At 42.0% G+C, this 27555-nt stretch overlaps 1 protein-coding gene across 1 annotated transcript; it reads right to left on the reverse strand.

Annotated features, from left to right (window-relative positions):
• Positions 1-331: 331 nt before the first annotated feature.
• On the reverse strand, positions 332-26275 carry GUCA1C (guanylate cyclase activator 1C). The gene is given in 4 exon segments (XM_032480959.1): positions 332-444; positions 6147-6299; positions 25387-25568; positions 26256-26275. Coding segments are annotated over 4 exon segments (468 nt in total).
• Positions 26276-27555: the final 1280 nt, after the last annotated feature.

A 27555-nucleotide genomic window follows, 5' to 3' on the forward strand; every position in this document is an offset into this window, starting at 1 on the left:
GGAAGGATTTTTCTATCGTAGGGAAAACTTAAGTTTATTCGTAGGCTGATGAGAAAGATCCAGTAGAAAGGAATTCATTACTAGGACATATCCCAGAGCGAACAGAAGATCCCTCTTCTCATATTTGCCCATTTTTTCCTTTTATCTCCCTTTACTCTTCTTTATATATCCCAAGGTGTCAACCACTGTGCATTAAATATAAATATGATCAATAAATATTTACTCAATTGAATTGTATGCACGGATCAAATTACAAAGTTGCAATAAGATCACAAGCAAGGTTTGCTTGAAGTGTTCATGCTTTTGTCTGAATGGCAACCCCCCCTCCCCACTACTCCTGCTCTGTAAGAAAAGCGAGTGCAGGGTAAGTAGCTAATTCACTGTTCTCATTTACGTGGATCTAATGAAACACCAATTTGGTAAATTCTTCAGGACTCAGGTTTGCTGGCCATTGAGGGCTTATATAACCCGCAAAGAAAAATTAAATCAGAGTTCAACTTTTCCAGAAGCAAATTCATTTTGTGACATTTCTACCCCAGTGTGACAGAGTTGGGGGAAATGTTTAGCAAAACTGACATATGAAACCTGTTCCAGTTGTTAAAAACAAGATTCTATGTCATTTCTGGGTAATGAGGCTTGGAAGTTAAGTGAACTGAATACAGTCTGAAGTTTTATTTTGTACAGCACTAAGGGATCTAGTCTACATTCTAAGTAACAAAAGATCCTAAGAGCCCACTGAAGAAAAAAAAAATCATAGCGGTCACTGTCATAAGAATTCTGGACCCAGGCAATGGACAGTGTCCTCAACTTTAGAGTGACTGTCTCTGATCTTATGATGAACATGAAAGGATGTTCTGTAAGCACCTAATGCTTTCTCTCTGGCTTCTGCTGCTGTCACCTTTGATTTTTTGTACCCTCTTGCAGAGTGATCAACTGGGAAGACAGACACGCATGCCTTGGAAGGACACTGAATTTCTCACACTCTGCCCACATCTTTTCATCATAAAAGCCGTCGGGGGATGCAGGGAAAATGACATTCCCAGCATTCCTAGAGGGAAGATTTAACCATCCTTCCACCTCACCTACCCCTGCCCCAGGTGATCCAATTAAATAACCCAAATCTGATGTAGAAATTCATAATAAAAGAGAGGGAGAGAGAATGGACTAGTCATCTGAGAATTTGAACATAACTTTCTTGATTGAATGTGAATGAATCATTAGGAGAACGGTTGACAAATTATTTCCATTAGAGGCACAGTCAAATACAACTCTCTCTCACTGCTTCCCAAGCATTACTAATCCTGAATCCAGGGATTAATCATAATTAACAGCAACAAAGCACCACTCTTGGCCTTAGAAAGCTGAGATCTCGCACTTAATACTCAGTAACAGTTACAGACATGTAAGCATCCTATTAGATGGAAATTTTTAAGGTTTCTCAATGTCTTGGCAGAGGCCCCCAAAGCCTAGGAAATTCAGCTGGACATCCAGTGTTCCCACATCCTGAAGAGATACTAGACTACATGCATATGTCATAAGAGATTATGAAATTTCTAGAATTTGTCCATCACCCAACTCCAGGCAGTAAGTGAGAGTGAAAGACTGAGTGGAAAGGAGGGAGGGAGTTGTCAGTGTGCCCTGTATTTTCCCTCTTCTTGTATAAGCAGCATGTGGAGGGATGGGCAAGGGGCTGTGGCTTGTTTCCTTCCTTCCTTCCTCCCTCCCTCACTGAGTACATCTACTCTTTTCCCTCATTTTGCTGAGCCCTTCTCTGACCCCTGAATGTGAGCAGGAGCAGGTAGGAGAGAAAAGGGGAGGAGGAGAGCCCTGACTTGGCAGGTGTGGTCATGATTACCTAGTTTCAGAGCTCTGTGGATGGCTGATGTTTAAAGACCACTCTTTGATGAACATAGACGCCAAAATCCTCACCAATATTTTAGCAAATAGAATCCAACAACACATAAAAACGATTATACATCATGACCAAGTGGGGTTCATCCCAGGGACACAAGGCTGGTTCAACATACGCAAATCAATCAGTGTAATACATCACATCAACAAGAGAAAGGACAAAAACCACATGATCATCTCAATCGATGCAGAAAAAGCATTTGATAAAATTCAACACCCATTTATGGTAAAAACTCTCGCCAAAGTGGGTATAGAGGGAACATATCTCAACATAATAAAAGCTATATATGACAAACCTACAGCCAGCATAGTACTCAATGGTGAAAAACTCAAAAGCTTCCCACTAAAATCTGGGACAAGACAAGGATGCCCACTATCACCACTCCTATTCAACATAGTCCTGGAAGTCCTAGCCACAAGAGTCAGGCAAGAGAAAGAAATAAAAGGGATCCAAATTGGAAAAGAAGAGGTAAAAGTGTCATTATATGCTGATGACATGTTACTATATATAGAAAACCCTAAAAGGTCCACACAAAAGCTACTAGAGCTGATTGAAGAATTCAGCAAGGTAGCAGGTTACAAAATTAACGTTCAAAAATCAGTTGCATTTCTTTACACTAACGATAAATCAACAGAAGAAGAAAGTAAAGAAACAATCCCCTTTAAAATAGCACCCAAAGTAATAAAATACCTTGGTTAGAATAAATCTAACCAAGGAGGTGAAAGAATTATACACAGAAAACTATAAACCATTGATGAAGGAAATTAAAGAAGACTTTAAAAAATGGAAAGATATTCCATGCTCTTGGATTGGAAGAATCAATATTGTTAAAATGGTCACACTGCCCAAGGCAATCTACAGATTTAATGCAATCCCTATCCAATTACCCAGGACATATTTCACAGAACTAGAACAAATCATAATAAAATTCATATGGAACCATCAAAGACCTAGAATTGCCAAAGCATTACTGAAGAGAAAGAAAGAGGCTGGAGGAATAACTCTCCCAGACTTCAGACAATACTATAGAGCTACAGTCATCAAGACAGCATGGTATTGGTACCAAAACAGACATATAGACCAATGGAACAGAATAGAGAGCCCAGAAATGAACCCACAAACTTTTGGTCAACTCATCTTTGACAAAGGAGGCAAGAATATACATTGGAATAAAGACAGTCTCTTCAGCAAATGGTGTTGGGAAAACTGGACAGCAGCATGTAAAACAATGAAGCTAGAACACTCCCTTACACCATATACAAAAATCAACTCAAAATGGGTTAAAGACTTAAACATAAGACAAGATACAATAACCTCCTAGAGGAAAACATAGGCAAAACATTATCTGACATACATTTCAAAAATTTTCTCCTAGAAGAAATAAAAGCAAGAATAAACAAATGGGACCTAATGAAACTTACAAGCTTCTGCACAGCAAAGGAAACCAGAAATAAAACAAGAAGAAAACCTACGGAATGGGAGAAAATTTTTGCAAGTGAAACTGACAAAGGCTTGATCTCCAGAATATATAAGCAGCTCATACGACTCAATAAGAAAAAAATAAACAACCCAATCCAAAAATGGGCAGAAGACCTAAACAAGCAATTCTCCAAGGAAGACATACAAATGATCAAAAAGCACATGAAAAAATGCTCAATATCACTAATTATCAGAGAAATGCAAATCAAAACTACAATGAGGTATCACCTCACACCAGTCAGAATGGCCGTCATTCAAAAATCCACAAATGACAAATGCTGGAGAGGCTGTGGAGAAAGGGGAACCCTCCTACACTGCTGGTGAGAATGCAGTTTGGTGCAGCCACTATGGAAAACAGTGTGGAGATTCCTCAAAAGACTAGGAATAGACTTACCATATGACCCAGGAATCCCACTCCTGGGCTTATATCCAGAAGGAAATCTACTTCAGGATGACACCTGCACCCCAATGTTCATAGCAGCACTATTTACAATAGCCAAAACATGGAAACAGCCTAAATGTCCATCAACAGGTGACTGGATAAAGAAGAGGTGGTATATTTATACAATGGAATACTACTCAGCCATAAAAACCGACAACATAATGCCATTTGCAGCAACATGGATGCTCCTGGAGAATGTCATTCTAAGTGAAGTAAGCCAGAAAGAGAAAGAAAAATACCATATGAGATCGCTCATATGTGGAATCTAAAAAACAAAAACAAAAACAAAAACAAACAAAAACAAAGTGTTAATAAAGGACAGAAATAGACTCACAGACAGAGAATACAGACTTGTGGTTACCAGGGGGGTGGAGGGTGGGAAGGGATAGACTGGGATTTCAAAATTGTAGAATAGACTACACTGTATAGCACAGGGAAATATACACAAAATGTTATGATAACTCACAGAGAAAAAAATGTGACAATAAGTGTGTATATGTCCATGAATAACTGAAAAATTGTGCTGAACACTGGAATTTGACACAACATTGTAAAATGATTATAAATCAATAAAAAATGTTAAAAAAAATAAATAAAGACCACTCTTTCTCTGAGCCTCCTACCCACCCACTTTTTTTTTTTTTAATGACTGAGATGCTCCTGAACTCCCTAGTCATGAATCATGACTTTTGATTCCAGCTGAGCCCTTGAGGCTCCAAGTCTGGTTTTGAAACACTTGCACAACTGATATTTTGGGCCAGGCAATTCTTTCTTGTTCTCCAATGTTCTGTACATTGTAGAATGTTTAGTAACACCCCTGGTCTCCAAACAATAGATAGTGGTAGCTCCACACCCTCCTCCCTCTCCGCTTGCACAACCAAATGTCTCAGGAATTGGCCAAATGTCCCCTGGGAGAGATCGAGTGCAAAATAGGTGAGAACCTCTCCAGGTCTGCCTTCATCTTTCTTCTGAGGTCTCCTTCCTTCACCAAACATGATCCAAGACAACTCTATGCCAGCTGCCTCAACCATGGCCCATAGCTGATTCGTGGAAAAACCCAAGCTTCCCAACAGACGCCAGGAATGCAGATACATCCTAAACTTCATCCCTCTGCTCCACTGCATGGTCTGCTTTAGATTTCTCAGGTGGGATTCAAACACTGGAACACGGTACAGTGTTCCCTAAACTGCACTGTACACCCACATCTCAGTGGTCTCCTTAAAGCCCCATGCTATTGACATGAGGGCTCTCACAAGAAATTATCTCCAATAATCCTTCTCCAAAACCTTCATCTTGACCATTTCATGCCCTTCAAGTACAATTAAAATGTAACTACTTCCTTTGTAAAACCTGCCTACAATTCAGTCCTTCCTTCAGATCTCTTAATACCTGGGCTGAATTCCATTTTAATGCAGCGTTATCAAGTGTTAAGAGAACTTATAAAGTCTGTATTATTCCTTACCCTGCTGGGGTTTTGTTTTGGTTTTCTTACTTGCCATTACATAGAAAGTATATTTGTAGATCACAGCTTTGTCCATTTGTTACAATATTTCATTCTAATTGTAGTTCTACCCATTGATCTTCCCTTGCAGTTTTGCTAACATTTATTCCAGGCATTATGTTTGTGACTCAGCTCCTTTCATCTATAAATGAGAATTTGGATCAGATCATTTCTAAGGACATCTGATTCTGAGTTGCAAATTCAGTGTACTGCACTCATAATGTTAATCTTACTTCATTATTTAGGTACAGTGTCCCACTTAACTTCTTGTGCTCTGGGATCCATTTTATCTCATACCATGGTTAAAACTATCCTCACTCCATTGGTAGATGGGTAGAGGGTAATATTTATAAAGGAACTCCTTGAACTTTAGAGATGAAAAGGATCTGATATCCCTGAGCAATTTATGAGAAATACTTCAGTCAAGCTCCCAGAAAGATTAGCTCCTCAGGTACCTTTATTCTGAGTCCATGTCTCTTGCTATATAAACAACCTTGTATTTTAGCTGCTCCCCACAAGACTTTCTGCACCAAGGCAGAGGAAAAAGATAAGTTGTTTTAGAACATCACATTTATTTCATTTTTCATCTAAATACTGTTAAATTTGTACACCTGAGAGTGGATGGCACATGGAAGCTATGCAGCCATACGCTCAGTAACCAACAGGATAGTGAACCATACATTTCCTCAGCCATTCCAGACGTGCATCCCGAGAACAGCCGGCCACGTGGAGGACCGTCACAAGCTCCACAGGGAGGAAGACTGAATTAACTACATGATGTCCTGCAAAGGGTATTTTACTACTTCACTGACCATGAGGATTGTTCAGTAGTTCTCTTTTGTCAGTAGAACCATTTCCATCAACAACATACAGCTTAAAATAACATTTTAATTTTTACTTCATTTTTTTCCCTTGTGCTACTAGATTTACAGCAGCAATAAACTCTGAAAAGTCAGCAAATCCATTTGATGGAAAGCAAGGTGGAAAGGGAAATAAATATTTAAGAAGACCAATTATTTTTTATTTGAGAAGTCATCATTCATAAGCAGGACCTTGAGTACAATTTAAACACAACCCACAGTATTTTGGCATAAAACTTTGCCCTGGCACTTTATTTTAAAAAAAAATACATGGGTAAAGTGTATAGATACAAGTAATTTTAAACAAATATGTGAGTACCTTTTTAGAGAAAATATCTACTTCTTACGACCAAAAAAAAAAAAAAAAAAAAAAAAAAGATTCCCACATGCCATGACGGAAGGCTAAGTCCTCACCACTAAGCACCCAAAAGGGGCTTTTTTCTCCTGGACCCCTTCAGGCTGTGTCCTCTACTCGTGGAGAAGTCCAAATACCAATTTTTTAACTGAAGGGAAATAGATCAGATAGCTGAATTCTGTACTCTATTTTAGAAAAACTGGTTGAAGTTTTTGGATGGCTATTCTCCAGGATTCCTTTTAACAGCATCATGTTCAGTATGAATCAAAACTGATGAGCTTTTTTACAAAGATTTTGTCACATTCAATCTTAGGAAAGGTTGTTGAAGGGTTACAAGTGTAGGTAGGTCCCATCATCCCGTTTGAAAACGATAAAATATTCTCAGTTGAAACAGAAACAGCCTGGGTCATTCATTCTTAAGAATCATACAGGTCAAACCTTGCTCAGCCGAAAGCTCAACTGTATTAAAAAGGCGGCCAGCTCTGGGGAGCGGGTGACCTGCCCCCTGCCATTCTCCCACGTGGCTTGGCTGCCAGTAGCAGCATATTCAGCCCTTTGGAAAACACACCATTTCCTGCACTCTCTTTAAAATATTTAGGATGTCAAGTCCTATTCACAAAACAGGATGTGACATAAGTACACCTTTCCCTTGAAGATAAAGGGCTTTAGGCTTATAGGTCTAAAGTGATAAGTGTTTGATTTGAGTCAAACTTAAGCTTTGGAGTCTAGTTCAACCGAGTTTATAACAAAAACAACTGAGGAACTATCTGCAGTTCTGGATGTAGAGCAAAGCCTGTTTGGCTGGTTAATGGCTTGGTTTTGGTTTTGGTTTTGGTTTTTTTTGAAGACAACTGCAGTCTCTCAGATACTGGAAGCCAGTGTGTAAATCTTATAGCATTGCCCTCATAATGTATCATACATTAAAATTTTCTACAATGTGGATAGTCAGAAATAAAGTGCGAAAATATTTAAAAATCATTTCACTACCTTTGGGTATTAGATTTTTGTTTCTTACAACAGGAATCTTTACTCTATCAATAATTTATGTGTTATAAGAGATAAGACTTCTGCTAACAGATGAGAGTCTGGTTGAAGGCTCCTGAAGGAAGTTTTCTCCATCTTTTTTTCCTACTGCTCACAACCACTCCACCTTCTTAATTCCTAGTACAGCTATGGCTGAGGTGAGGAAATACATTATTATAGAGTTGAAGTTTAAGATGATGTCAGGATATCATATCTCCAGATTTGGTGGGACACAACCACTATTTCTCAGAAACGGGACTGGCAGGTGTGGAGGATGTAAGCTGGGTGGAACGGTATCTAACCACGGGTGCATCTGCTCCGAGGTCTTACTCCTGCGTCTCCAGGGCTGACCAAACAAGACAATCACTTCATGTGTGGTTATTGTGCATACTTACCAAAAAGTCACAAAAACATCCTCTCTGCGAAGACTGAGCTGGCTTGTTGGAAACTTGATACTCCAGTGCATCCGTTAAACTGTATATTTCATGATGACTCGTTTCACATTATGAGTCCCACTTCAGTGGTCACAGTTTTCAGTGCCACTTGCATGATGAATGGCAATAGGCTAGATTAAGCAATGTTTTCCTTAGAATATTTGGTATTTTATAATGAGGCACAGTGGGTGGGTGGTCCTAACACCTTCCAATCCAGGCTCTGAAAGCTCTGGGCAAACCCCACCAGGAGATGAGCATAAATATTTTCATTGTGTGGTTTAAAAATGGACAACCTGGCTACAGCCAAAGTTCGATTATGGATGAGGAAATCTTTCTACTTGGACAAATGCAACCTCTTTCAAAAACTCCTGCAAGCAAAACATTTCCTGTTTTCACTGCAGCATCCTGGTATGCAGTCAGCAAATTAATCCTTACAGTCCTCAGCCAACTCTTCTTTCCAATTATCGTTCTATCAAGATTCTGTAGAAATTTGCATTGGCAAAAACAACTCTGGCAAAGGTAATTTAATAGCTTGTGTTGGAGAGGGTTTTAAAGTAAACGCTTATTCTGTAAAACAGAAGAAAACAATTCTTGTCTTCAGTTAATCTATAAGTTTCAAGGATGGGAGGGGGAGATTGAAGAGCCACAGAGAAGGTGAGCCATCTGCAAATGTGACACGAAGCATGCAATAGAGAATGTCCAAGACTTTTCTCTGGGGTGACCCAAGGGAACACCGTTTATACTTGTGTGGTTGAATTACAGGAGCCCCCGTGGCACGTAGAACTGTCCGGAGAAGTCTGACACTTCTTGGCCTTGAGCCAGAGTGGAGTTCATAAACTCTGCATCAGAATCACGAGGGGACAATGAAATATGTGGCTTCCTAGACCTCCTCCCACCCCAACAAAGCATCAAAACTACCTGGGATGGGGTTCAAGAGTTGGCATTTTAATAAATGAGTCTCATGTATCCTAAGATTTGGGAACCACAGACCTAAGCTGTCTCTCTAATCCAGGTCTCTGTAGGTGATATTAACATCCAACCATCTCTCCAAGTGGCTTTTGTGATTGTGGCTTACTCTCATTTGAATTTATATAACCTTATTAAGACTAATTAGGAAAATTATGACCCACATGGTTCAGTCTCAGAATAATGACACAGTCCTACGACTACAACCCAGCCATCAAAAATTAATTTCCAAGTAACAGCAAGGCTTTACTTTCATTTCTGGAACAAACATGAGTTGCAAGAAATTTATGGGTTTCTTCACAACACCCCCTTCCTCTCCCGTCTGCTCCTCTGCACACACCCTGCTGCTCAGACTTCAGCAATCTCCACCGCCAAGCTCCATGAGAACGTTCCATTCTTTTATCCTGCCAATCCTCCTCATAATTCTGCCCCACAAAGTCCTTAAAAATGAATTTGGCAATGGCAGGATCCTCCTTTGAGGTTGGAGGGAGGAAAACAGGGCACAGAAAAAGCCAGTCCAATGAGCCTCAGGAGGAGGGTGTGGGAGCCTGTGTACAAAAATAATTTTAATCCCAACGCATTTATAGGTTTATGTATCATGTTCTTCGGATGGAGTAGATTATAGGGGAGAGATAAGTGGGGACCAAGACATGGAGGAATGACAGTTTCTCAGGCTCCTAAGGGAGTTTGGCCCCATTCATATGTTAAGTCATTTCATAGTTGGTGGTTCAAATGAGAAAGAAAAAATTTACAGAGACTTCAATTTTACGCTTTCTCATGGTCTCTAAAATGTACAGTAACTAAGACATACTTTTTACAATTACAAAGCATAAGAAGATTTTTAAAAGCTAGTTCTTCCCTACTAAAGAGATGAAACTTGAGAAGTCTAATAAAAAAATAAGGGAAACGGTCATGTGCTTCTGCACAACAGAAAAGCCACAGGTGGAAATTATGGTCTCCAAGTGATGCCATAAATCAGTTGATTTTAAAGATCTGATCAACTTGAAATGAAGTTAGAAAGTTAAACTCTAAAGCTGATATTCATATGAAAATTATTGTTTTATTATTACCAAGTATGACTATTAATATATGTATTTTTAAAATGGGGAAAAGCCCATGTCCCATTGTTCTGGTCACTTTCCATGCATTCTCTCTCGTTCTAACTACAGCCTTACAGGCTGCCTTATTACTCCTATTTTTACAGAAGAGAAAGCCGTTTTTCAGAGAGGTTAAATCAGCTAATTCAAGCAGCAAAACGGGGGTGTGGGTGGGTTCAGGACTGAAACCCAGTCAGCCTGTTTTAAGACTTTTTCTTCCTTCCACCCAACAGTGCCCTGAGTTCCTTACAACTGAATTCTCTTTCTGGAAGAGGTGTCTGCAGGCTGACTAGATGGGACACATTCAAGGCAGCATGTTGCTGTGGATTTCTGCGAGTGAACTACCGGGTAACACATCGTGTAAGGCGGGGTAGGTAACTCGCTGTGTCTGAAGATGCCGCACGTGAAGCTCGTGTTTCCTTCATACCCAGGGCCGCCCAAGGTGAAGCTGGCCAGGTGCTCCCAGCGGCTCTGCATCCGGGAGGCTTACGAGCCCCCCAAGCCCATGCCCCGCTGCACCGCCCACCATACCATCCTGCTCAGCAGGACCTCTTGCCCTCCCCTGCTGTCATGTCTGATGAATATTCCTTCTTCTATCTGTTTTGGAATCCTGGGCCCCTGCCTCATGGTTTGGCCTCCAGCACCCCGTACACAGCAGTGTCTCCCTGCTTACAGTTTCCCGTGGGAAACTTCCCCCGTGGCCCCTCCAGGATCGTTGATCAGCTGAACCAGCTATTGTGCCGGTGCTCCTTCAGCTGACCCTGTCCTCAGTCTCACCCATGCCTGTGGCTAGAAACCGAGAGCCTTCCTCCACTGTGCAGCCGGTCCTTCCTCGGCTCAGCGGTTCCCCTCTCCAGAGCCTCACCCCTGCGTTACAGCCCTGATTCCGCTCTTCTCCACACCCTATAAAGTCTTTGGCTAAAATCTCGCTGTAGAGATCACCTGACCTGCTCAATATGGCCCTGCCATCACTCTCCGTTTGCCTGAGTGACCTTGAGAAACAGATACTGGAATGTTCTCTCAGTATATGTCAGAGACATCTGCTTTGGTGTTTTGTCCCAATGATAGAACCACGAATTGATGAACCGGATAATCTCACTAGGGAAACTTGGCTTCATTTCATTGATATAAATCATAGAATTTCAGCTCTTGAGACAGTGCTTCATTCTGCAGATGAGAAAGGGACTGGATGAGTAATAAGTCATGATTGCAGTCATGACGCAGTGACGACTGTTGGTGTTGATGTGACACTTGCTATTCATACAGGGCCAGGCATCCTGCTTTACAGGTGAGCTCATTTAACCCCAACAAGGCCCTGCTTGGTGTTCACAAGAAGCACAGCACCTGGGTTCTGTAACACTAAGATCATGGAAATAAAAATCACTATGACAACTAGTTAGCCCCATTTATTCCAGTGGACCCTCTTATTCAGGAAAACAATCCCAATCCAACAAGAATCCAAACTTTAGCTCAGATTAAAACTGCTTCCTCCCACAGCGTTAACTTACAGCGACTTTTCACGGAATCACTCTCTGAAAAATTCATGAATCATCACGGCCCCTAACCTGAAGACATTTAGATATTTTCACTCGTTTACATGCGACACTTTTCAGTGACATTTTTCCAGCTGTGGCAGGTCAGTAGCAACATAGGAATTGAAAGTTCTTGCCTGAAAATGGTTACTCAGATGGTCGGAAGCAAGGAAACCCAGAGAGTGAGGATAAACACGTTATGTGGTTGATCAACAGTTGTCAGGGACATGTAATTTGCATTTTAGGAACTGAAAGAAAGTAGGCAACGTAAGGGCTGTATTATATCAAATACATGTGAATACTTTTTAAATACTTCTGTGAATTTTTTAAATCTGTAAGGGAAACGTGATGTTCAGCATTTAAGACCTAACCCATTTTCACCTACTGACACTTATATTAACAGCAAACATGGTTTCCTCAGCCGTGGAATTGCTGGAACGCCCTGAGGAGAGGCTGGCTGGCCTCTGTCAGATGAGAAATCTGCTGCTGGCTTGGTAAATTGGTTCTATAATGTGATCTTTATGCATATCAGACACGGTTGTTTTTGACTTGGCCATGACTGTACAAAACTCAAGGGTTCCGGGACAGAGGGCATCTCATAATGTTTACCAAGCAAGCTCCTGGTTATTAGTAGGTTTCCTGGATACCAGGGAGCCCTGACCACCTGCCCCCAGAATGCAGCCAGCTTAGCGTGCCCGGCCCGCTGTGAGTTAGAAGCCAGTCTCATGTGCATCTGGGGAAGGCAGGATAGTTGTCCAAGTCTGCACACTTCGGAACGAGCTAGTTACAGAATACCCAGCAGGAACTAGAGCAATGGCAGCCTCTTGCAGGGAAATTCCTCAGGTAGCCAATGTGGGTTTCTTCTCATAAAGCACCTGTCTCCTTAAACCGATATTGCAGCAGATAAAATACAATCCAGTCTCACACCCTAATTCAGCCAGCCTGCCTCCTATGCTTACATTATTTCCCACAGAAGAGCCTGGATCCTCATTCTCTAATGACTGGGAGAGGTGCCCAGGGGATGGGGACAATGGCAGGTGAGACAGTGGGATGTATGTACCTATATTCCTGGCTTCTGCACGGGGCTGGGGGTATTGTCGTTCTTTGACTATGACTAAAAGAACAGTCAGAGGAACTGCTTCTGAATGAATAGTTTGGGACAGAGAATCCCCTTTTCATACGCATCCATGGTTCACAGCTCCTTGGTGGTGGCAGAAATGAGCCTAGCACAGTTTTCTGCTATTTGGACCGTGGTCTTTCTAGGATAGCAGGCACTGGCTGCACATTTGAACCACCAGACAGCTTAAAACTAACATTGTTTTGATTCAGTTGGACTGAGGGGGAGGCCCAGGCACTGTATTTCTAATTCCCCAGGTGCTTTTGTTACAGAGCCAAACCTGGGTCTGCTCAGCTGCGTGCAGCAAGGCCAGTCTACGGATACTGGCTTGTGGTGAGGGAATGAAGTGCAGCCTTTCCTGCAGGGCCAAGCAGGCAGTGTGGGCAGCTAACGCAAGACCTAAACTCTCAGCTGGCTTTCAGGGAAAGGTTTTTAAAGACAGGGTGAGGGAGACGGTTTCAGGGTGTATGACCAGGCTCGTGGACATTCTTTCTATTGGTTGGTGGTGAGGTAACTGGGAATCAACATTATCAACCTTCTGGTTCCAACCGATCTGGGATCTATGTGCTCGTGGTCAGCATGAAGTTAGCTTCCTCCACCTGGTGGGGGTTTCAGTATCTGCAAAACAGCTCAAAGCTATGGCTCGGAATATGATCAATAGCCCTTGAAAAGGTCCTGGACTTTGTTTAATGGCTAAATTATTTTTTTGTCTTGCTTGACTGTTTTCCTTTGTTTCTGCATTTTCTTACTTCTGATTAAATCTGCTCTTTGGAACTTGAGGAAGAAGCCTAGGAGGCTAAAGTTTTCTGGAAACAGGAGGCAGGCAGAGTACACGGGGTGGTCTGTCCCAGGAAGGCCCCATAGGGTCCTGCTCAGTTACACTTCTAACATGTAGCCAGAATTGAGAACCACGATTCCAACAGATTTTGTTCACATATGAGTTATAAAAATTAAGTTTTAAACGAATGTCAGCAGGTACAGTTGACATCTTTAACAGGTAACATTCTGAGGGGGCTTGACCAAAATTGATTGATGGTGTACATGAAAATGCTTTGTAAACTATACAGTGCTAACTAAGAATGTTTTTATTTTCAGCAACAAATGCTTCCTAAGAACACGTATGCTGGCAGTTCTGAAGTTAGTAGCCGTGGTCTTTACCCTTAAGAGCTTGCAGCCTAATGGTTTACAATCTAATAGATGGCCATTTATCTCTAGTAATTGCAGTCACTTTGTAGGCCAGACAAGCCAGGCAGCCAGGGGGTTAATGATCAGCAGCAATTGTGACACAAGTTAAAAGCCAGGGTGCCTGCCAGTTTTTAAGGGCTCTCACACAAAGAGAAGCTGAGAAACCAGATAAGCAAAGGTCACTTCTGAATTTCAAGTAGATCTGGGGCTCCCTTTCAGGTGTCCTGGGTGAGATTAAGAAGACAGTCAAAACTCTAAAGATGATTCCCATGTAATTAATTTCATTCTGTGGCAACCATTGCCTGGGGCCAGCACTGCCCCCAAACAGCACGAGTGAATGTCTGATGCTCTCAGATCAATAAGAGACAAGAAACTGTGGGAAAGCAACCCCTGCACTTGTAGGCATATCTTTTCATTGGAAAATATAAATTTGAGCTTGATAACCAGTAGAGTTAATCTCTGTGGGGGCTGAGGTCAGAATTATCTGCGTTTTACAGATAAGCACCCCCTCCCTTTGTTGGGCTGTACTACACTTCCCCCCCTCCCCAAAGTTTTCTCTAGCATTTCACACGAGTTGTGATAATGTAGGCAGGATCACTTTTGCCTCAGTTTTGGAATTGCAGCTCAGGTATGCCCATCCCTTTTGTGCAGGTTGTCCATAACGCAAACAGAGAAACCTATGGGAGGGGCTCAAACTGCAATGTTAATTACAGTATAATGAGCATTGGGTGCAGTTAAGCCAGGTTCTTCTCTATCGCACAGCTGCAGCACTTAATCCTAGCCGGCTTCTTTGCGGGCCCTCACTTAGAGAAAGTTTTTGGAGCCCCTTATCCTGAGCACAGGCGTATTGTTATTTTCTGGGTCGCTCCTTCCCCCCCTGCCTCTCCCCCTGCCTAGTACTCATTCCTATTTAACTATCTAACAATCCCACTCTTCCCGAGATGCTGCCTCCCCTGTTCCCGTGGTAGCCAGTGAGTCACATTACAAGAGAGTCACAGAAGGGCTCATTAAATAGCAAGGGCTTCTGATACTGTAGGGCTAAGACTTGATTTGTGAACGCTTATTTGGTAAGCCATCACACGTATGGTAGAAATCATTAAGCCCCACAACTTGCCCCTTTATCTTCACTTTTCTCTCTGTAAACAGGTTAGTCACCTATGCTTAAGAATTCCCCACCATTCCCTCATTCTTGATTTGCAGGATTTGTCTGAGACTGCTGATTTAAATCTGAGAACTTGCATTGGCGGTTTTGTTTTATCCCAGTGTTCAGCTTTATCCTAGTGCTGACAACTGTTTTTCTGGCTTAAACCTTCACTTCTTTCATGGTTGTATTAACAAAGGAAGAACAGAACCAACCCTGTTGAAACAGCCTCCATCATTCTTTAGCCCATGCATTCTATTACTTTAGCCCTGCACGTCGAGAGTTAGAGAAATGTTGCTGTGTTCAAATAAGTTAAGTTTCCTTTAGAAAGTTCCCATCCCGTGGTCCTGGGTTAGTTATGGCCGTTACTTGTAGGTAAATTCACTTTTAGCCTAGAACTCCTTAGAATAAGCAGAGAGAAGAGAGATTGAGTAAAAACTGCTAACAACTTGAATTTTTGCAGCTTTGTGATTCTGCCTACGTGAGCAAGAACAAAGAATGTGATGTTTCCTTGAAGGCCAGGTGGCTCCAAGAAGTCTGCAAGCCTGCCTTCACCCTTTCACTTCCCCCTTTTTCTTCAGCATAAGAGAAGCCTTAACTCCACCCCGAATTAAGACAGGACACCAGCCTGCCATCTTCTTGGTCTGCTAGCTTTCCAAATTAAGTTACTACTTCTCACCCTAATGTCTTGTCTCTTGACTTATAGGCCTGTCTCATAGGTGAGCTTGGACTCTAAGTTTTGAGTTCAAAACCCATGAATTCAGAGAAATTATTTTACCCTCCTTATAACACCTCAGTATCTTACAGGAGGCAAAGCTTCTGACAAGCCTCCTTCCATTTTCCCCCCACCATTCCCTTCCGTACCAGTAGTCAGGCATCTATTACCCCATTCCTGCCCTCCTGCACGTAGGTATCTGACAAAAGACTACTCTTAGAGAACTTCAGATTCAGTTTGAGCTGATGATGGTGCTCTGTTTGGAGAGCACCTGCAACAGAACCAGATCTGTTTTGCCCTAAACACAGCAAGCCAGGATGCTGAGACGCCAGGATTTTGAGGCAGAGTAAGTTACTCGCAGCAAGAGAGACAAATAAAGAGACAGAAGGACAGAACAACTAAACTTCCCCCCACCGAAGGCCAGGGGCCCGGGTATTTATGGGATGAGGAATGAAGCAGCTGGGCTTTTGCGGCATGGGGGAGCGTGGGGAAAGGAGATTGGAAAAAGGTGCCCTAATCTTTGTTCTGCGCAGGCGTAATTGGGCTACAGACCCCCTACAGTTCAAAAGGTCACCCAGCACGCATGCCCAGTTGGAGGGTGGGTGCTCCTATCTGGCCTTTTTTTATTGGAGAGTCAGTTTACAATGTTGTGTCAATTTCTGTGAGAATGCTTCAGTCATACATGAACAGACATATATTTATTTTCATATTCTTTTTCACCATAAGTTACTGCAAGATATTGAATTTAGTTCCCTGTGCTATGGTCCTATCTAGTCTTAATCAGCTCAGCTTCAACTAGAGGCAGCTGACTCCAGCTCCTGGACAACAACTCTGGCAAACAGTTTATTGTTTAGGCCACGTGCTGCTTGGAGAACATGCAAGTCTTAAAACGACCTTGATTAGTGAAGGCGGGTGAAATGGATTTAACCCACAGTTTCACACCCAAATGCCTAGGTGTGGCCCCGAGGGCTGAACGCTTACCTTCACACCTGTTACAGCAGCAAGGCTGTGGACCAGGAGCCAGAGGTGCTGAGGGCTGGCCTTCTGCTCTGAGATTCTCCTGCATCTGGTGCTGTGAGCACCTCATTTCTCAGCCATGGTGTAAGAGTAAATGTAGTCCTGACAACAGACTGGTTATCTGTATGGAGCAAAAGATACAGTTGAGGTGCGTGGAGTGTGTGCTCCCTGGTTACACTCTATACTTCAGCAGTGACCCTCTGCCTTAGTTAGGTCCCCATTGACCCTTCTCTCTCCCACCTTGTACTTTAATTTGAGCTGTTCTCTTAATTGAAATACTGAACTATTTTGTTAAAGGTGGCGTACCATAGCAGTTTAGACTGCAGCCCTTGGAGTCAGACTGCCGGCATTCCAATTCTGCTCTGTAGTTTTAAGCAAGTCACTTAATCTCTGTGCCTCAGTGGCCTCGTCTATAAAATGGGAATGATAAAAATCATATCTACTCTTATATTATTGTTGACGATTCTATAAGATAATAAGCAGAAAGTGCTTAACACAGTGACAGGCACAGAAATGTTCATTAAACATTAGCTTTTATTCATAATAGTTCAAGTTCTTCACTTTTTCAACACCTCAACATGCCTCAACTTCTCCAGAAAACCTTTTCTAACCAAATCTACAACTTAGTTTTCGTTGCATCTTTTGGCCCCAGTAAATGTACCCTTGAATAGCACTATACTCCTGCTATAGTTTTTGATGTTATACTTTATATATTTTATATATTTTCTTAAGGAATTTGATCTCAACATAACTTTCATCAGCTAGACTGTAAACTCTTTGGGCGAACAGAAAATCATGTCTTCTACCTACCTACTCACCCCCATCCCCACACCTTTCCAAAATCTGAGTGTGGTTTTTCTGCTATTACCTGCCCTGCTGGGATGGGATTGAAGAATTCCCTAGTCCATCCATCCAGCTGGCCTGTCTAGGAACAGGCTGGACCATTAGTCACAATACTGGGCAGAATTTTAAAAGCAGCCCTGTAATACCCAAGACCCATCTGGAACCTTGAAACTAGAGAGTTAGTACAATGCTTTGCCCTCTCTCAATCTCTGATTCTTTATTTACTAACTTTAATTTTTTGAGGCTGCATTTGTCACCCCACTAGATTGTGAACTCCTTTGAGGACAGGTAGATAAAAATTCCATAGACTGGGGAAGTGTGGACTAGGGAAGGAAAAGAGGGTTGCAGGACACTGGGGGAGGGGGAGGGAATGGGCCCTGCTCTGTGAGAGTCGAGAATAGTCAGAGGGTTGGGCAAGAGAAGCCACTGGCGATGGCAGAGGTAAGAGCAGAAGCACCTGTGATTGACTGGAGGAAGCTCACCAGGTTCCCCTGAATCTGGCGTAGCTTGGGAGGAAAGGCTGTAAGGAGTCTCCGGTCAGACAATCCTGAGCCAGCCTAAGAGACTTTCATACCTAAGAGTATAAACAGAGTGACCAGGAGGCCCCACCCTGCGGAGACAGCAGCATTCTGAGTGAAGCAGGAGATGAGGAGAGTGTCTCAGCACCTACTAGTGTGGACAGACGCTCCCCTGATCTCTTAACAATACCTTGAGTTCTAGGTATCAACACCCACGTGGTTTATATGCAGCCCTGGAAAGTGGAGGGAGAAATCTCCTTGGTAAAATGGGGACTCAAAAAACAAATTAATTTTATTATGGAAAACTAAAGTACATTTCTTAAATGCCTGAGTATGCAAGCTGAAATTCTTACCAGATACACACACACACACACACACACACACACAAAAACACTTTAAAACTCCCCCTGAGAGAATCATTCCGTTTGGGCACTAAGCTATAACTTGGAAGACACAGTGGCCCTCCTTAGTATAAATATGGGAGAATGGGGTGGGTGTAGCTCAGTGGTAGAGCTCGTACTTAGCATGCAGGAGGTCCTGGGTTCAATCCCCAGTACCTCCATTAAATAAATAAATAAATAAATAAATAAGCCTAATTACCACCCCCAAAAAGCCCACAACAAATAAAAATTATAAATAAATAAATGGGGAAAAGGTGAAGGAGAGAGAGAGGAACGGAAAGGAAAGAAGTGCATATACAGAAGAGAGGGCCCTAGAGTTGTCACTGCCCTTGTTATTTTATTTAATGGTTCAGTAGACATTTGTTCAGCATCTACTTCATGCCGCCATGCTGGGTGTCTGGTCTGGGGAAGCGTGCGGGATTTGGCGGGGACGCTTCATCAGTTTTACTCCTCAAATTTCTGCACATTGTTCCCTGAGGAAGAATTCATGCACCACTTGCATTTCAAAAGAGAAAGGACATGTGAAGAAGAGCAAACTAAAGGTGGAGTGTGCAGAAAGGGGTGCGGCTGGAGCATGAAGGGTACGGGACGAACAGCAGTGCTAGGTGCTCCTTCGTCGCCAGGCTCTGCCCGGACTTCAGCAGAGCAGGAGTGAGCTCCACGTCATGCACTCTGTATGCACAGAACCCAGTGCAGCGGGTTCACGCCTAGCATAGGAAGAAGTTTCCAGGGAACTGGGCGTTTTGCATCTGTCTCCAGGTGAAGCGTGTGTAGGCTCAGGTGAGAATAGTGCAGCCCACGGCCATTTTCACTGCCTTTTAGGAACCAGTTGCCAGCAACAAGAGCTACACACTCACAGTGCTTCTTGCTTTTGGAGTATCTGTGCTGGCCCAGACCCAGCTCCAGCGCTCACCACTTTTCCTCAGCTTCTGCTCTGCAGTGAGTCATTAGGCAATGGCTCCCTTTCGCCAGCAAATCAGTGGCAGAAACGTGGGGGGAGGAGGTGGCCCTGGTCAGTCCCTGGAGCTCACCTAATGGCAAATCCCACCGTCCACCCTGGGTGGGTGTCGTACTGACCACGAGAACCGCAAGCTTTGATCGTGTTGTACTTTGCACGGAGACTTCATGTTTTGAGGAGGTTACTCGCTACCAGGTTTAGACCCTCAGCTTCCAAGTCGGGAGGGTTTCCGTAGTGGAATGGACAATTCCTAGCTGCAGAAACGAAGAAATCTGTTCCCTGAACAGAGACGGACCTTACTTTTGAGGAGAGCAGTTTTCATCACTGACCTTACCTATGAAGTTTAGCTAATATCTTTTATCTTTATTTCTTTTTTGTGTTATAAAATTTTCAAAAATCAGTTTTTTACTTTTCATCATGTACATCATTCATGCACATATCTAAAACGCAAAGTCTTATACTTTAAAACTGAACTTTTTGGGTTTTTTTTCTAACTTGTTACTTACATGCATGTAATTGAGCTGCTTATTCTGCTTTTGGCTTTATTTATCAGTTTTAGACTTTATCTGTTTACTTCCCGTAATAGCAAATGACAAGTATTTAACTCTGTGACCCTCGTACACATCCCAGTGGTGGGCTGGAGCTTATTCTGACTGCTGGTATGAGCTGATTGTTAAATTTTCAGAAATTTTGCAAGCCAAATATTAAATGATTGGTAGCTTGGTGGGTAGGGTATAGCTCAGTGGTAGAGTGCAGGTTTAGCATGCACAAGGTCCTGGGTTCAATCCCCAGTATCGCCATTAAAAAATAATAATAATAAGTAAAAATTAAAAAAAAAGAATGGGTAAATACACTGAATCAGAAAAAAATTAAAAATAACTGGTAGCTTGAAATTGGCCACAGTGGGAGTATTTACACCATGGGAATCAGCAAATGTTACCAGGGCTATTTTCCCCTCAGAAAACTAGTTGTTAAACATTTCCCAGCATGCCACTGTTCTTCCTCCATACCCTCACAAATGCAGATTAATCTAAAAGTCAAAAGTTTCATTTTAATGACTCCGGTAAATTTTGTTCTCTTCATAGCCCATTGGTAGTCCTGAATTATTGACTTCCTTATTTTACATGGCGTTAATAATTGCCTCATTGTACTGGCACCTCCTGAAATTAATTGGACAATCCACAAAAAGGGAGACAGCCAGTAATTACATGCTTACGAAGTATTCTTGCCAAACAAATGAATCTGATCTATTTAAGCTTCTTCAGCTGAATACCAGTTTACTGATAATATGAAGAATAGAAAGCAAGTTAGATGACACAAGAAAGCAACCAACTAAATCTAGAACGCAGGATATCCTACGGGACCAATGACTCACTTTTCTTAGTAAATCAATAACATAAATGGAGTGGGGAAGTGGGTAAGAAACTATTACAGAAAAAACAGACTTAACGTCATAACCCCAATTTCCATGTATGGATCCTGCTTGGATCCGAATTCAGATTAAGGAACAATAAAAAAAAGTATGCTTGAGAGCAGGGACATTTGCCCATAGACCAGGTATTAGACGACATTAGGGGTTACTGTCACCTTGTCCTGTCTGATAATGGCATAGAACTTACCTTTTAAAAAGTGTCCTTACTGGTATTAGATGAATAATAAAGTATTTGCAGAGGAAATAGTACATTTGATTGTTTTTTTTCTTTTTAAAAAATCCTGGGAAAATGTAGGAGGACAGATAAAACAAAGTGACAAAACTTCAGTAACTGTTGAAGATGGATGATGGTCTATAAGAGTTCATTAGATATGCCACTCTGAATATGTGTGAAATTTTCATAGTAAAAAATTTTAATCGCTTCATTTTAAACCTCCTTTGTGTTTTCTTTGTGCTTAGCCTTGTCAGTCTTTTCAAATGTACCAGCAGATTAAGTATCAATTAATGAATTAATACTGTTTTTGAAATCCTTAAACATCCAACCCATCAGTGTCATTTTTCAGGGTTTCCTCCGCAAGTCCCCTTCTTCCTTTTCAGTGGGGACTAGCTGCACATTGGGCTTTCTGCACAGCTGCTGGTGTGCACTTCCCTTCTCCGTGACCCTGGACTGCCCAGGCCTCTTTTCCTGTGTCAGATTCACTCTCTCCCTCTTTGTTGATAGATTCCCTCATTTTGCTGGAGCACCTGCTCCAGTAGCTTCCTAAGAAAAATTAAGCATGACGTACATTTTTCAGTCCTTGAATGTCTCCTCCCACATTGATTTGGCTTGACACTTTTCCCCTCAGAATTTTGGAGGCTTTTCACCATCGATTTCTAGCCTCCGGTGAAGGTGTTATGAAGCTCAATGCTGTTTTGATTTCCATTCTTTCCCCTTTTCTGAAGATTACAGAACTCAGCGTATGCTGTCGGTTGATCTCTTTCTACTTGTTACTGTACTAGACGTGCCTGGCACAATAACAAATACTTGTTATTGTGAAATGTGTGTCTGATAGGTTGGGGAAATTTTTCTGGTTTGTTTTGTTATCTTACATTTTCTCTGAGCTCTGTTCCTATGACTCTTACTCTTAGGATATTAGAACTATTAATCCCAATGTAGGATTTTATTTGGAAAAATGCTGTGTAAAACAAAACAAGTCAGGGAAGGTTGAAGGAGCTGCCAGACCAGGATGCTAAGCTGACCCAGGTGAGCAGAGCGAGAGAAGGGAGTCCTTGAGCCAAAGCCAGCTGACAGAGGAGTCCCCTGTGTCAATAAGGGTTGACCTTATTTCTGCTGCACTCGATCACCAGCTGTAATCTAAACGTAGGCACAGACTCAGCTGAAGTGCAGTGATGGCTTTCAAAGCGATGCACCTGGGGCCCTGGTCAATGACCTTCCCTAGAGCCTGAGGCGCCAACATCATGGCCACTACTGTCAAGCAGGTGCTATTATCATTGTAGGTTGACTGGGTCAGTCTATGTGCTATGCCTGGAACACTCAGAAAGCATTAGGGATTATTACTGAGTGCCAAGGAGAAACCTGCAAGGGTGTGTGATTGGCCAAAGAAACTTATAAATTTTATGCTCTGAATTTCAGGATCTATTTGCTTTTACTTTAAGCACTATTCTAATAAGCTTGGTTAACTTGAGTACAAGCCAAAGCCAGTTAAGAATGGCAGAGTAAAAAGAGACTGGAAACTTATTAGTGTTGTAACAATCAGAAAGCTGGGAAAGGCGTGTTTGACAGCAGGGACAGAGACAGAAAAACAACAAAAACCAAAATATAACAAAAGCTCGTATTTGCAGAATGTTTAACATTTGGAAACATAGCCCCAGCAACTTCAATCGACATAGGCGCTTCTTGGGTTTTCAGAAATGTAACAACCAGTGTTCACAATAACGACTCTGAGAGCAAGAAAATGTCTCACCAGCACTCTGAGGAAGCAGGAAAGTAAGAAATGTGGTTTAGACAGATTTCCACACAGAATAAACTGCAGAGGAGCTCCACAGAAAGACTGAACCCTCCAGGATTCTGGACAGCTGGTAGTTTTATTGATGTAATTAAATATATGGCTTTTCTGTTTTCCTGTGCATAATTGCATAGCACTTCTTCCTGTCACTTGATAATGAGCAACCCTTACCCTTCTCATTTTATGACCCGATTTTATGTTGAGATCCCCACACCTTTCATGGCATCATCTCCGCCTGGGTTCACTTGCTTCCTAAGCAAACATAAAATCTCTCTGATAAATCATGAATAGCAGTAGAATTTCCAAGTCATTTAAAGTAAGCTCCTGCGGGGCTCGGCCATCCCATGACTGTCACCGAGGGGATTCTCTCTCCAGTGGCGCACACACCCTAGGCTGCCTGTCTGGATGCCGTCTGCCCTGCTTCCTCAACAGCCGCTTCACTTACACAGCACTTCCTGTTTCCACCCGGCCCTCCTCCCTGTGTTCCTGCTCTTGTATGTGAGCCCCTGACGTGCACGGTGCTCTCACAAATCCTGGTCAACAACAGAACTGCAGGCCTAGGATGTGACATCAACACCTTTGGAGAATAAAGAGCTTGACAACAGCTGATTTTCCAACCTTCAGGGGTACCGTCGGAGCCTGAGAAGCCACCGTCTGGAGCCTCAGGCGTCCACTATGAAATCAGGTTGCTCACAGCAGGCACAGTGGGATGGAAGCAGCCACACAAGTGAAACACAGAGAAAGACACACGGAGAGAAAGAGAGCTGAGAGATACGTATAGGGGCAGATACAGACAACATGCCAACGTGCACACAGGATCCTGCCTTAGCCCAGGCTGCTGTAACACAAATACCATAGACTGGGAGGTTTAAACAGAAATGTGTTTCTCACAGTCCTTCAGGCTGGGAAGTCCAAGGTCAAGGCACAAGCAGATTCAGTGTCTGGTGAGAGCCCACTTCCTGGTTCACAGATGATGGTCTTCTGTGTTCTCACACAAGGGGCAAGAGAGGTCTCTGGGGCCTCTTTATAAGGGCCCTGATCTCGTTCAGGAAGGCTCTGCCGTCCTGACCCAATCACCTTCCAAAGACCCCCACCTCCAAATGTGTCACACTGGGGTTTGGATTTCAACATACGAATTTGAAGGGGGACATTCAGTCCACAGCAGATCGCGAACATACTTAAGAACAAAAGCAGGATCCGCCTCATTTCCCCACTGATTTGTAAGCTCCTTGGGGGCAGAGCTCTGTTTGCCTGCATCTACACTTAATAAAATCTGGGAGGAGGAATGAGGAGGAACATACTGTCACGCTAAGCAGGCAGTGTTTAACTCATGTTGATAACAATGAACAAAGTACAATATTGTCCTAAAAGAAATCCTTCCCTGACATTCCTACAAGGATTAATATAGCTGTTAATTTGCACAGGTTTAATTCTCTCCAGTTCCTGGCTGTTACCTTCTTTTAAGTCATTTGTTTTGGTTTTGGTTTTGGTTTCGGCTTTAGAAAAGGGATCAAAAGGTTATGTTAGATTCCATACATCTTAATGGACAGCCAGTGGTTTTAAGGGCATTGAATTAATGATCCCTTCTTTCTCTTGTATTATCACGCACAGCCTTCTAAAGTCATCTGCTCTTCCGTGGGGAGTATTCCCCTTCCCATTTGTCCTGGATGGCAGCAGCACATTGTGCAATATACAGATCTACAGGTAAAACAACTGGGATCCCCAAGTAAAGCAGGCAGAGAGAACCTGAGTCCAGTATTTTGGATTGTTACTTTTTGGTCTTAGTTTTTCTATTCCATATTTTTTCTCATTTTTGTATTTTTTCAAGACAAAATTAAATGTGCTGCAACGCCTCAGGAATGAGTAAATTCAAACAACAGTTGAGTAACAAGCCTCAGAAATGAAAATTTATCTGAATTTAAAATTAAATTGTTTTGTTTTTCCACAAACTAAATTGGTCAGATATGAAAAAAAAAAAAAAAGATTATGAAGCATTCTAACTTTTGATTTGAGTACGAACAATGTGTTGGCTAATTTGTATTGATTTTATCTGCCAATCTAGATGCAATCACACTTTTAAAAGCAGATTCCTGTAATTTGCTTTTCTATAAAATGTCACCAATGCATTAAATACTTTGAAAACAGTCTCTGTAAATCAGTCTGCACTTATTAGATTTGTTTAAACGATAGCATTAGAATTCCATGCCGAGAGTTAATTTGGTTTTAAAATAACTCCCTACATGCAGAACATTTCCAAGGGCGGAGAGGCTAGTTCCCAATTATTTTCATGCCAGCAGTGCTAAATGTGTTTAATGACTCACTTACCTACCAGCTGTGGGTTCTCTGAACACCTCCCCATTCAGTGGAACACACACATTTTACCTCAGGCTATTTTATATTGAAAAATGGGGGAAATGCAGAACCATAGCCAAATGATAAGTTAAAGTTCTTACCTTGTTTCTGTCAAAGGTATTATAGACTTGATCAACTTGTTGACTGGCCTTTTGATTCAGATCTTGCAGACCCAAGAGTGTCTTAAATTCATGCAGTGTTTGCAGACCAGGTGGCTATTCCATCATAAATCCTCCATACCACACATAGGTCTCTTATGCAGGAATTGCTGTCTGACCACTGCTAGAGATTCGCTATTCCCCATCATGATTCATGGTCTACAGCTTTTTCTCAGTCTGTTTTCACGTTAGGTCTCTCTGGACTTAATCCCTCACTCTTCTCTAAAACTTGAAGTCAAGAGATACCCTTAGAAAGCTACTCTAAACTTCATACAGCTCTAGGCTAAATGAGTGTAGAAAGCCAATGAGACTGACTCATCTGTATAATTTTGAGACCAAGGTCACTTACCAACTGATGAGATTGTGCTTACTGCCATTCAGAGATAGCTTTCTGTGAAGGGCAGAGAATATTTTAGAGAGAGTAATCCTTGTCATATTGTTAATCATCAATTAAGCCTACATTATTGAGTGGTACGGTGGGGTCTAATGGAAGGAACTTGGATTTGCAATCAGGAAGCCTGGGTTCTAGGCTTTGCTCACCGCTTATTAACTATATGGTAGTTCTTATGTCTCAGTTTCCCCATCTGTCAAATAGTATCAAGAGAATTTGCCTTCTCACACCTGAATATTGTGAAGATAAACTTAGATGAAGAGCATGTTTTTAAGCCATGGAAAAATTAGACATTCTGAGTACTGTTAAATTAAAAGGAAGTCTATGTATAAAAGAGGGAAATGAGTACCAGGTAGTTAGTAGTAAGAAGTTTTAGATGTAGTAGGCAGTAGAGTGTGGTCTGCAGATAAAGGGACATACCAGGCTGTGTCTTCCGGCATTGAGCTTGTCACTGCACCTCCCTTTTCTGTTGTCTTTTGTCTCTCAAGTCTGCATCTCCCTATGCCCTCTGCCTGCCACTTTTATCCCACTCCAGTTCCTGAGCTTATCTTGTCCCAGCCAAGCCCCAACTGCCAATGCACTTGAGAGCTGAGCCAATGGGCCTAAGAACTGTATCCATGCCCAATAATGGAAATGAACTGCCCCATGTGGTTCCCAAGCCATTTTGCTACCAACCATACTTAAGTATAAGAGAATTACATCATTTCCATCTGCAGCATCTCATCCAAAGTATGGCTCTCCTAACCTTACTCCATCTTTTCTTCCCCCCCAGTTCCTGTGTTGACTCAGTTCAATAGTCTAGTCACTGCTTTGGTCCCCATTCCTTAGTCCTGATTACTTGTTTAAAACCCCAGGTCCCCCAAGAACTGGAGCCACTGGGGCCTAAATGAACTGCCTTGACAGGAAGTGGGGAGGTTATAGTTAAAATTTTCTTTCAAACACACCTATGTAGACTTTCAATAGAAAATTTCGATTTCAAAATTAGAGTTAAATAACAGGTATTCAATAAGGTCAGAGAAATGTGGAACTTACTCATTTGGAAGTGTTACCTGAAACATTAGGATGGATGAGATTTCTTATGCAGAGTAGAAAGAAAGAAGATGAGATAATGAGGACTCAGCCCTGGGGATTATTCAGTTAGGAATATGAGGACTATTCTGTTAAAATCTTCAAAAGCCATTCTCTGGGGAAGTCCCCCCTCGGACTCTTCCTAAATGTCTGCCAGAAAAATGCTCAGAGGCATTGACTTCTTATCGCCATTGACTAATCACCAAGTTTTAGATTAAAGGAAGGATGGATACTGAAGGCAGAGTTAGGTAATGAAAGTTTTCAGGGGTCAAAAAAATCCCTTGTGGGGAGAAAATTTTGGATAGATCAAGAATGCAAGGACCTGAGATCCAGAAACTGTGTTTGGTTGTATAAATAATGCTCTAAAAATCTGCACAATGATTACTTGAACTAAAAGAGAATTCTTACATTGGGTACAATATTTATATCCAAAAATCACAAGTCTTGCTAATAAAACATTAGCCAGTCATAAGATAATGGGAAAAAAGACTCACTTATAATAAGGCAACAAATAAATCTAAAATTATAATAAATGTAACTACAATGTGCTAGATGTATTTGAAGAAACATTTTGAATACTAATATAGGTCACTAATAAAGACCTGAACATATAGAAAGGCATATTTTGGTCTTGGATAGAAAGATTTGAGAT

Source organism: Camelus ferus, chromosome 1, assembly GCF_009834535.1.
Source record: "Camelus ferus isolate YT-003-E chromosome 1, BCGSAC_Cfer_1.0, whole genome shotgun sequence".
NCBI lineage: Eukaryota > Metazoa > Chordata > Mammalia > Artiodactyla > Camelidae > Camelus > Camelus ferus.